Genomic DNA, 11558 nt, shown 5'->3' with positions numbered 1-11558 from the left:
TATGTTTAGCCTGTTATCATAGTGGGCTTTGTGACAATGTTTTAATTAAATGTGTCCTGAGACCTCTGCTGTAACTACCTCAGAGGTTGTAATTTAAGCTCTATTCTGCAGTAGGTTTACAGTTCACCTTAAGTGAAAGGCTTTAAAGGTTTCAAGCTGAAATAAATTGGCTTTAAAATGATGCATTTTATAATTCTACTTTAGAGACCTCAAGTGAAATTGGACAAATTTTAAAATATTTCTTTTTTTTTTTAAATTAATGTTAGCGTTTCTCTATGGCCTCAATGCCACCCCTTTATAAATAAACTTCCATAGACTATGCCTGCTACAGTGAGTGCTCTAGTTCAAAAGCTAAGAGGAACTGTATGATTAAAAACATGGGAGCAACCCGGACGGAGTTTGGTGACGGACTGAAAGCAAACGCGGAGTCGACGCTGGAGGGAGATTTGAGGCGCGTGGAAGGTTGTTGGCCTCAAACTTGGCTAGCGATTTTTGTGCTTCCTGCGTTTGTCGTTATAACTTATTCTTTACATCATGTCAGAGGACATTGACATAAAAACAACGCCGAGAGGGTTTCAGTGCACCCTGTGCAACGTCAATTTATCCAACTGTAAGTAACGGAAGCTAACTCAACCATATACGAGTCTGTTGAAGTGCTGTGAATGTAATAGTTTCTTTAATTTACAGATAACTAATAAAACTGCGGCTACAGTTTGAACGTTGCAGTCATTTCCGTCATAAGTTTAATGAGTGTTACCGCACTTTGCAAATTACACATACATTACTAAGTTATGTCTGCTTTATTTTCCGTAGCTTTAAAGTTTAACATTACTCAGAAAATTCGTAATTTTTTCTACAACACTGCAAAAGTCTTGATCCGAAGGATTATAGTTTCCTTCCAAGCAGCCAGACGTTCTTGCCATGTTGTAAAGTGTTGTTGCGCACTAGTTCTCCAGCCTCAAGGTTTTGTTTGTTTTGTTTTGTTTTTTTGACATGGACTGTTTTTCACTCATTTACAGTCCAGTCGTTTTACCTGACCATATTCAGAGTAATCTTTTGGTTATTATGCCGGTTAACGCATACCTTTGGCTCATTCAAAAATAAAAAAATAAACCATCTTTAAATTGTATATTTGGGCATTTTGTTACTAGCAGCATGCTGCAAAAATATATATTTTGTTCACATTTCTTTAGTTGAGTCTATGAAAACTGCCAAAGATAACACAATTTAAAAGGCACAAAATAATAAACAAGATGATTCTTAAAAAGCTATTAACCAGCACAGTGTGTCCTTAAAAAATGTCAGGCTTAAAAAAACACCCACTTATCTGTAGCAGATGTTCAATGTCTCAAAGTTAAAAAAATAAAATAAAATAAAAATACAGCAAACACTTGGCACAGGACCTGAGAGATGCATCTGCCCCGTTCCAGAGCCCGTACCTGAACTTTATTGAAGCATTATTTTTGTCCTGCAGCGGCAAGTTTGGATCAGCATCTGAAAGGGAAGAAGCATCAGACACTGAGTGGCGTGCGCGCCACTAGAAAGACCCAGGAAGACCACAGCGTGTTCGTTGGTGGCATCAATCCTGAGATCTCCCAAACTGACTTAGCGGAGTATTTTCAGCAGTTTGGGTCAGTCGCAGATGTCATCATTGACAAAGACAAGGTCAGACAACTATACCCGATCCAGATGTGCACAGTCTTAAAGCAACCCCAAATTACTGCATTTCTATTAAAGCACGACTTTATCCCTTTGCGCTCACAGGGTGTGTATGCCATCGTGCAATTCAGCGAGACAGACAGCATCCAAGCAGCTCTGTCCTGTATTGAGCATAAGCTGAAAGGCCTGAAGCTGCGCGTCAAACCTCGGGAAAAGAAGAATTTCAAGTTGATTCCCAAGAAGAAGAACGATCCCGAGAACCTCCAACAAGTTCTTGACTGCCTTAAACCCGACTTGTGTCAGTTGGTGTCTGTAAGCATCCTCTTTTAAACTTTGCTAAAATGTGTGTGTCTTTAAAAAATGACAAATACACTTGTTTGGTGCTTGTGGAGCAATGAAACTCTCGACTCTGCTAATAGACAAGTTTAGTGTAATCGAAAATATGCAGCTTTGAGAATAGACTAGACGAGCTTATAACATATATGTTTGTTAACAAAGGGACTACGGTGTTGCCCTTTGTTCCCCTCTAGGTGAACGCCCAGATGCAGCATGTTGTTGAGCAATTTCAGCTGGGAGAAAATGAAAAGAATGCCCGAAGCTTGCTGGTTCAACTCATGCAGGAGATTTTTGTAGAGTTTTTCCCAGGTGATCTTTGTAAATACCCGTACACAGGTCTTGCATGCATATTGGTGAGGGGAAAAGAGCAGAAGGAAATGTTTTTCTAACTTTTGTGGCCATATGTTGGGTGGTTTGCAGACAGCCAGATTCTCCCATTTGGTTCATCTGTCAACACGTTTGGCATCCATTCATGTGACCTGGACCTGTTCTTAGACCTAGAACACACCAAGGTGTTCCAGGCTCATGCCAAGTCAACCACAGAACAGGTTCGATGCGCACATTTGGTCACATAATATCACACATGTAGCTCGATAAAGAAGACGCCTTTGGTGAGATTCCCTCTTTCTTCAGCCAGGGGAAGGCGTGTCAGACGATGGGCGGTCTGAGGACTCTATACTGTCTGATATCGACCTGTCCACAGCCGCTCCAGCTGAGGTTCTCGACCTCGTGGCGATGATCCTGAAACGCTGCGTCCCCAGCGTGCATAAAGTCCACGTGGTCAGCAGCGCTCGTCTCCCCGTTGTCAAATTCCATCACCGTGAGCTTAACCTGCAGGGGGACATCACCATTAATAACAGGTTGGTGAGCGAATGCAATATTGTGCAGCATCTGCTGTCTTCAGCTCTGTTTTTATTTTATCTGTGAGCGTAACAGCTGTTTTTCCTCACTAGACTAGCAGTAAGAAACACCCGCTTCCTCCAGCTGTGCTCAGGGATTGATGAAAGGCTGAGGCCTCTTGTGTACACGATCCGGTACTGGGCCAAGCAGAAGCAGCTTGCCGGTAAGACGCAGCAACTTAAAACAAGATCATTGAAACGGATGCCCGTGTTTCAGTTTCCTCTGTATTTTAGGTGGTTATTTCATTTTCTGGTCAACAGATGTCAGTAGAACTTCACTGCCTCTTAGATCACTGATGCGAGAAGAGTGATTTTACAATTTTATTACCTTGTTATGATGAAATAAGACGACACAAACAGCTTTTTTTCTTGTATTGCCAGTGTCGACTCATATTAAAATCTTAATGAATGTTGCTCACTGACACTACTAATTGCCTTTCTGGTGATTACCTTTACTCTTGAGCCATGGTTCTTCTATTCCAGTTGTCACAGCAGCACAACAGTTATTCGGGTTTATTAGTGAACTGTAATGATGTTATGGCTGCGTGAGTCACCGTCAGTCCGAGTGCGTAAACAAACGGGTGACAAAACCCCCCAAAAAAACTTGTGGCTGTGTTCTGATTCGTTTCTTCTTCTTAGTAATGCTGTCACATTGTGGTGTGTAGGTAATCCCAGTGGTGCCGGTCCCCTTCTGAACAACTACGCTCTCACGCTGCTGATCATCTTCTTCTTGCAAAACTGTGAGCCTGCTGTCCTCCCTACAGTGGATCAGCTCAAAGACTTGGCCTGTAAGTGCTGCATCGCTTCTACACTTCACACAAGGACATTTTTGTATACTTAACCAACTAAATACAGTACTGTGCAAAAGTTTTGAGCCACCCCTCATTTCTTTATATTTTGCTTCCAAGGAGCCAGACTTGCTAATCATTTTTAAAGTGGTTTTGAGCAATAGTTCTCTGGGCTTTCTTAAGGTCTTTCAAAGCTCTTCCTTGGGCATTGGCTGCTTTTTTTAAATCCTCTTCAATCCAGTTGTTGTGCCTGACAAATATCAGAGGAATGTTTCTTTGTTTATTAAGTCACTTAGAACTGAGCTGTGAGTCATCCAAGGATGAAAAAGGCACCTAATTCAAAGCAAGAACCTGTGTTGTGTCTACACATAACAAGCAACTAAGCAATTTTTAAATTTAGGCACTTTGTTACTAGCAGCCTGTCACAAAAACACATAATCTGTTCTCTTTTTATTTAGTTGAATCTATGAAAAATGCCAAAGATAACACTGTTTAATAGGAACAAAAATGAACAGAATATTAATTTTAAAGCCTGGTTTATCTCTGCACAGTGTTTGCTTAGAAAATGAGCAGACTGGACAAGGGGGGGCAAAAGAAGAAGTGGAAGGCCTAAAAAACTATCTATAGCGGATGAACAGTATCTGAAGTCGTTAAGAAAAAAATCCAGCAAAGTTCTGACACAGGATGTGAGAGATGCACCTGACCAGTTAATCTGCCTACTGTTCACTGAAGCCTCATGAGAAATGGTCTCAGTAGAAGGGTGGCTGTCAAGAAGCCATTATTAAGAAGGAGGCACAGGGAGAAAGAACTGGGCTGAAAACCAGTGGCAATGGGTCTGATGGAGTGATGAATCCAAATGAAAAATTTTGGTTAATATCATCATTAATATGCACGGAGGTTGGTAGAGGTAGAACAGTGAGTATTTAGTGATCGTCAGAGGTGGCCAGTTAATTTACCCAAGGGTCCACATGAGGTGCTTTGGTGGGTGCACCAATAAGCTGAACTCAGTTCTGCTCAGTGTTAATTTTATGTGATTTTCTGGGAAATCACAAAGCTGGTCCTGACGGCTGCATACCTAGATTTGTACAGCTCAGTGAAAAAGGCTTTTTTGCAGCTTGGCTAACAAAGCTTTAGATATCTGTTCTGCTCATTCAAGTTCTTATATTTCTTTCTTCAAACTGTAGTAATTAAACAGCAATCTGCTTTCCCCAAGCTGAACACGCGGCTTTACCTCTGACTTAAGTAAAAAAAAAACTACTTGTCTTTTTCTCAGTCTATTTTTGTTTTGTTTTTTGTAGCTAACAGACATTTTTTGGGACTAGCAAACACACCTCGTAAATGTTAGTTCCAATGTATATGTCCTTCAAGAAGCTTGGAGAACGATTCCTGAAGAATGCTTCAGGAAGAGAAAAAATATATTCTCGTGTATATATTTCCATTTTGATGTTCGGGGGGTTTTTGTCCTAGGGAGAGTCAAACTGTTCATGGCTCCTTCAGCGGCTCACGACCCCTTAAGATTTCTTTTTGTACCAAAACACAGGTTAAGAACATTGAGACAATCTTTGACAAAAATGAGAAATTTGACAAAGGAATAGATCAAGAGCTCAGAAACAAAATCCTTCTGATCTGGAAAGGATTATGCATGTCTTTGTTACACATAAACTGGACTACTGTAATGAACTATATGCTGAAGTTAATCAATCATCCCTTGCCTGTTTACTATTAGTCCAAAACGCTGCAGCTGCTGATTACTGAGTAGGACGAAAAAGCGAGGTCACGTTCCTCCAGCGGTGGCAGCTTTGGCTCTGGTGCATTACAGAGTCCAGTATAAAGTGGCACAGTTTGTTGTCTCGTGTTGGATACGCTCCCTGGAGATCTTTAAGGTTTGCTTCTCAATCACTCTGTGGTTGAAGTTTATTTCCAGAGAAGGCATCTCCAGCTGCCTCTCTCTTCCCGCTCCACCACAACCACCCACACATGCAGGGCCTTGGAGTAGGGGTATGTCACCAGGGTGCAGAGGAGGCTACCCCCCCCTCTGTCCCCTTCTGGCTGCCTCTGCCTCAATTTTATCCCACAACTTAGACATTCACATTATTCACACTCTCATTACACATACATATAGGATCTTGGGGGTGGGCACAATCACGGAGTCCAAATTACCATCAGGGTGTACACCTCACCCCTGGCGTCGTTGCCCACCTCTCAATTTTAAATACACTTAGACATTGAGGGCTAGCAGGAGGGACTATGCGCTTACCTGCTGCTCTCTGGCAGGTAGCTCCATGCCCTCCTGGGTTTTAATTGCACCTTAGAACACACATGCATCAACACTACAATGAGCGGGTGGAGGGAGGTTTGGAGTCTTCTCCCACCCCCATTCTCTGCGGCCTGCTGGAGCGGGAGGGCTAGGTGGAGTTGGCCGTCCGACTGCGGTCTGGAGTGTGGGGCCTCCCTGCTGCTACGGAGTCGGGGTGGTCTGCCTCTCCCCACCGCAGGGAAAAGGGTAACACCACCTGGGTCTGGGTGCAGTTCCCCCCTCCAGGGGCAAGGGTACCTAGACCCGGTTTGTAGAGTACGCTTGGGGAGTGTGATCGTGTGTACAGCGTCTCTTTATGTCTGTCTCCACGTTGGTTGAGTGTGGAGTAAGTGCATATGAGAGCATGAGGGAATGGATGTTTGTATATGTGTGTGCCTGTATGTCTGTGTCTATATGTCAGGTTGGGTATCAGACGCCACCTCTCTGGGGACACCTCAGGCCCTCCAAGGTTTGGAGGCCTATCTCCACCCACCACCACTTCCCCTGCCGGTGGCGGACTCCCTCAGGTGTCGGTGCGTTGGTGGTTCCTTGTGTCTGGGGGTGGGCGTCCAGGTACACACCGGCTCACTCCTTGGCGGCCGCTTATCGGGGCCTGGAGCCTGGGGCTCGCTCGGGCCCCTTTGGGGGTGGGGTGCCCCCGGCCTCTCGGCCTGGGGCTCGGTCACTCAGGCACAGCTGGCGGCCGGCGGAGCTCACGGGCGCGTCACTGCAACTCCCCCTGGCTTCTGCTCCGCGGCTGCTGAGTGAGCCCTCATCTGGGACTCTCCTCAGCTCTTACTGGGACAGTGGCGCGGCTGCCCCTCTGTTGGTCTTCCATGGTTTCTTGTGTTGGGGGGCCTCTGGATGTCTGGAGTTTTGATCTCCTCCATACCTGCTTCACACCCTGGAGGACGGGGCTGTGGCCCCCCCACACTCCCTAGCAGATCGTTACATGGAGAAACCTTTGGAATACAAGCACGCTGATCCACACAGGTATGCACACGGGTGTTCACTGCTCGTAGACCCAAATTACACCTTTCTTGGCTGCTACTTCGAAGCACATCTGTCCTGCGTGCTGCACAACAACATTGAATATTTAGTATTTACTGCTGTTTACACTTAGCTAGATTAATGCGATGGTGTTGTGTTTAGTATGTTGCTTTGTTTTTTTTGTTTTTTTGTCTTTTTTTGCTTGTTTTCTATTCTTCTCTCAACAGGTGATCCAGGAGATTTTTATTTTTTTTCTCCCCCCCTTTCTCACTGTCCCTCTCCCCTTCTGTTTTTCCTTTCCTTCCTCTTTCTTTCTCCCTTTCCTCCTTTCCTATCTCTCACTCATGTCTGTCCCGTCTGTAACATCTGAAAATAAAATATAATAAATAATAAAAACAAAGATCGACCAAATGGACCAATACGGCAATGCCACGATGATCCATTTGGCAAAGTAAATCCATTGGGTATCCTTGTTGGTCTTCAGACAACAATTCTGATGGCTAAAGAACCAAATGGGACAGGCGGAGAAAAAAAAAAAAAGAAGTTGCAGTTGCACCAAAAATTATGGGATGACCTCCCAAATGACCTCAGACAAATATGTGGCTGTTTTTAAATCTAAAATAAAGACACAGCTTTTCTGTTATGCTTTTGGAAACTTTGCCGGACCTCTGTTTGGATGATTGATTACTGTTTGGTTTTTCATGTAAACCCTGTGAATGCGTGTCTGTTTATTCGAATTTATTTTAGTGTAAAGCACTTTGGTGTCAAATATGCTATATAAATAAATTTTTCTTCCTTAAACTACTGTTTAGTTTGAATTCCCTCAACTCTCATCACTTGCACTGAGGAACAAATCTGAGTGTATGAGCACCGAGAGTTACCTGACCCTACTTTTACAATTAACTGTTTAATTTAAAGAAAAACTTTAATAAAAAACAAAATACTTCTTAATATATTTTGTCTTGCAGACAGACTAAAATGACCGTTTCTATTAAAGGTAACTTAGATAATGTATACTGTGACTTTAGCTTATGTATTAACTGTTTAACCTGTGTTAATAATTATTAACTTGATTGCAGGTGAGGAGGAAGAGTGTGTGATTGAAGGCTGGAACTGCACCTTCCCCAGTCAGCCAATTGCTGTTCCCCCCAGCAAGAACACTCAGCAGCTCTGTAAGTTAAAGTTAAAATGTAAAGAAAGAAATGTGTTAGTCAGAGATTTGCTCGCTCTAAACAAATCGTTTCTCTGTCCAGGTACCCTGCTGGCTGCCTTCTTCTCCTTTTATGCCAAGTTTGATTTTGCAAGTAGTGTTATATCTGTTAGGGAGGGCCGTTCATTTCCAATCACAGATTTCCTCAGTCAGAATAAAGAGGACGATGCTTTGCAAGAGGACCAGTCCACCAAGGCCCATCAGCAACGTCCCAAACTTGGCCCCCTAAACCTCTTAGACCCCTTTGAGCTTTCCCACAATGTAGCAGGAAACCTGAATGAACGGTGTCAGCGCAGCTTTCAGAGGGAGTGCCAAGAGGCTGAGAAGTACTGCCGCAGCCTGCAGTATCAGCGAAAATCTACTAAGGGGAAACCGTGGGGCCTGGTGCGCTTATTTAGCCCACATGGGGAAGCGACACCGTGCAAAACAGAGCAGCTGACCATCAGTATCCCGTTCAAGTCGGCCTCGCTCCCAGAACGACTGCGCGACGAACTGCACGCAGCGGGAGACGGTTTCCGGCTGCTGTGGTTTCAGAGAGTTTGCTCTGCTGTGGAGGAAGTACTGAAAAACATTCTCAAGTGTCACCTCGCTCCCTCTAAAGATGCTGTATTTGGCGAGGACTCGTCCATTTCTGCTGAGGAAATGGAAACTACACAAGCTTCTGTCACATCGTCACTCAGTGACAGCTTTGACGGTGCTGAAGCCCAAATCGAAGCCAGCCCTCTGGGTACAGTTGTTATCGGTGGCAAGAGGCCGCTGTCTTCTGACAGTGATGCTTCGGTGTCGCCGCAAGGCAAAAAGCCAAGAATGGCGAGACGAGGGAAGCCTGAGCTCCTGGCATGGATGTGCATGCAAAAACACGTAGTGTGGGCGGGCAGGAGGAAAGTGAAACGGGAGCTGATCAAAGATGCTGACTCGAGGCCAGAGGGCAGCTGTGTGGAGCTGGAGTCCCAGGTTACGGCTTTCATCATTGAAAAAGAGCCAGAGCTCAAGGAAGCCCTGGAGTTTAATGTTCAGCCCCAGATGCTGGGAGGAACAGAAAGCACAAGGGCAGTGCTCAAGTTAGAGCCGAGCAGCGACAAGACAGGAGTGTTTCAAGACTTCTTTCATTTCCTGGAAGCTTTCTTACCCAAGATGGTAGAGACATTGTTAGAAAAAGAAGAGGCTAGTGCTTAAAAGGCAATATGTTTCCCTAAATGAAAGATTTTTTTTGTATTAGTTATGAAAAAAAGATGCAGTAAATGCTGTGTAAATGAATCATTAAAAAAAGGGACAAACAGCTGTCTATTATATGTTTTTAATGGTTTTCATTCATACTGTACGTTTGTACTTCTGAGTTCTTGAATATTTCACATTTGAGGTTCTGATTGGCCCATTTTTAAGTTTAACGTGACTTAGTTTTACTGTCTTATTTTTAAAGTCATTCTGTTTGGTTTAACAGCTCCACATCTTGTTTTCAGCTGAATAAAGTCCTTTTGTAAAAACTCTTCCTCTCAACACTTTCTTTTACATAAAGAGTTGTAAAGTGTAACAAATTTGCAAAAATAGAGTTGTTTGTTTCACGGTTTTCCAGAAAGAAGCCGTTGGGCGAAGCTTTCTTTTTTTCTGTTTCCCTCGTCGGCTCTGTGCTCATATGACTTAGACAGATGAGAGTAATTATTCAGGCAGGCAGTCTTCTTTATTACAGCAGGACAAGGTGGAGCTGAGGGATGCACAGAGCTCCCATGTGCTGATTAACATCATTCATCTCACTTTTATAGGGAAATACAGATGGTCTGCTTGTGAGATAGGCCTATGGAGATAGCTGTGATGATAAAGAGTGTTGAGATGAGATAGTACATGTTAATCTGACGCTGGTTCACATTAATGACAGGATGTTTATTGTTGCCACATTATTACAGAGGAAACTGTAACGTATGACCCAGCCGGTTAGGATATTTGTGATCCCTCACGATTCACAGTGTATTTTGGGTCTGACTGCTATTTAAAAAAAGGAAACTTGTGGTAATGTGCAGTTTTGGTTTGATTTTTGGCCCATATTTCACAATCCTCCCCTCCTTCCTTTACATTTTGTAAGCAAAATAATGGAAATTGACTTATTAAAATGTGCAAACATCTGTGTTTCTGAGTAAATAAAGAAAAAACAGTAATTCTAATGAGGTCAAAAGTTAACATTTGGTGTTACCACCTTTATTCTTCAATGCATCCTGAACACTCTTACTTCTTGTCATATTTTTTAAAAATCGTCTTCAGGATTAGTTCTCCAGATGTCTTGAAGGACTTTCAAAGCTCTTCTTTGGATGTTGGCTGCCTTTTGTTCTCACTGCTTCAGTAATGTTAAGGCTCAGGCAGGTTCTGTGACAGGTCTTTGCTGATGTTTTTCTAATTCCAAAGGATATGACTTTCACATACTCGTCATCTGTTGCAGTTAGTTTTTATATATATCAACTTTCATGTTAACAGCTCTTTTGGAATCACCTTGCTGGAACAAAAATACTATTTCATGTCAGGTAAACTATCTTTGGGATTTGTCATAGATTTGACTAAAGACGTGTGTTTTTATGACAGGCTGGTAGGAATAAAGTGCCTACAAATACGAGTTAAAATTGGTTATTTGCTAAGTTGTCTGTTATGTGTAATCACAGCATCGGTTCTTGCCTTTTTTCTGCTTGAATCATCAGTGTTGCTAAGTGGCCTAACAACAAACAAACAAATATTCCTCTGAAAATGGTCAGGGGCAAGGACTGGACTGAAAAAGAGCTCGAGAATACCTGGAGTCCTTTGGTGAGATGGTGAACCAACAACTGGAAGGGCTGCCATTAAATTCAGCACACAAATGCATGACCAGAGCTTTAATTGCCATTAAACATAAACTGCGCCATCATCAGGGCGCAATTTATGTTTTTACAATATTTATGACTGCCGCCAGTACTCGTAAGAGCTATGAGTGGAAAAAGTGAGTCTTAGCCTGGTGTGCCGTGTATCCTTTAAAACAAAATAAACATGGGGTCCTCGGGCTGTACAAACTGTACAACCCGAGGACTAAACAAGCTGAAGACCTAACCCTAACCCGGTTAATCTGGAGATGGATCTTTGCAAAGACTCCATCTCCAGATTAACCGGACATGAAAGTCTTGTTATTAAGAAAGACAAAGTAATATAGCAAAAACCGGACATAGGAAATGTGAAACACACCCAGCACATCAATTGATCCCTTTATTGTTCACTTTAGGCTCATAAAACTACAATAAACAGTAAAACTTACCAAATATGCATCTGCACAGCGCTGTATCTTTAAATGACCTTGGTTTGTCCTTGGTTTTTTCCCCTGCTCAGTTGAGTACCGAGGCCAGCTCGTTTGTAATGGCATAAGCCATTAC

The 11558-nt window shown here is 43.1% G+C and overlaps 1 protein-coding gene across 1 annotated transcript; it reads left to right on the top strand.

The window, feature by feature from the left end:
* The first annotated feature begins 283 nt into the window (after positions 1-283).
* Positions 284-9683, top strand: tut1 (terminal uridylyl transferase 1, U6 snRNA-specific). Its single transcript, XM_086303173.1, has 10 exons — positions 284-610; positions 1475-1665; positions 1765-1971; positions 2190-2304; positions 2416-2543; positions 2629-2855; positions 2949-3058; positions 3560-3682; positions 8048-8140; positions 8222-9683. The coding sequence occupies exons 1-10, from the start codon at positions 535-537 to the stop codon at positions 9352-9354; spliced, it is 2403 nt and encodes an 800-aa protein (XP_086159299.1). The 5' UTR covers positions 284-534; the 3' UTR covers positions 9355-9683.
* The last annotated feature ends 1875 nt before the right edge of the window (positions 9684-11558 follow it).

Source organism: Aulonocara sp. 'chitande type north' Nkhata Bay, linkage group LG8, assembly GCF_057382095.1.
Source record: "Aulonocara sp. 'chitande type north' Nkhata Bay isolate Kocher_YH1m ecotype deep benthic linkage group LG8, A_spYH_male_GT1.1, whole genome shotgun sequence".
NCBI classification, from domain to species: Eukaryota; Metazoa; Chordata; class Actinopteri; order Cichliformes; family Cichlidae; genus Aulonocara; species Aulonocara sp. 'chitande type north' Nkhata Bay.
This window is presented reverse-complemented; position numbering and strand designations above follow the sequence as displayed.

What these genes read in the sequence shown, in the direction of transcription:
- tut1 (XM_086303173.1), top strand. Translation starts at nt 535, where the DNA reads ATGTCAGAGGACATTGACATAAAAACAACGCCGAGAGGGTTTCAGTGC. An exon ending in TCATCATTGACAAAGACAAG is followed by an intron (nt 1,666 to 1,764) that starts GTCAGACAACTA and finishes TTGCGCTCACAG; the next exon opens with GGTGTGTATGCCATCGTGCA. An exon ending in TTTTGTAGAGTTTTTCCCAG is followed by an intron (nt 2,305 to 2,415) that starts GTGATCTTTGTA and finishes GGTGGTTTGCAG; the next exon opens with ACAGCCAGATTCTCCCATTT.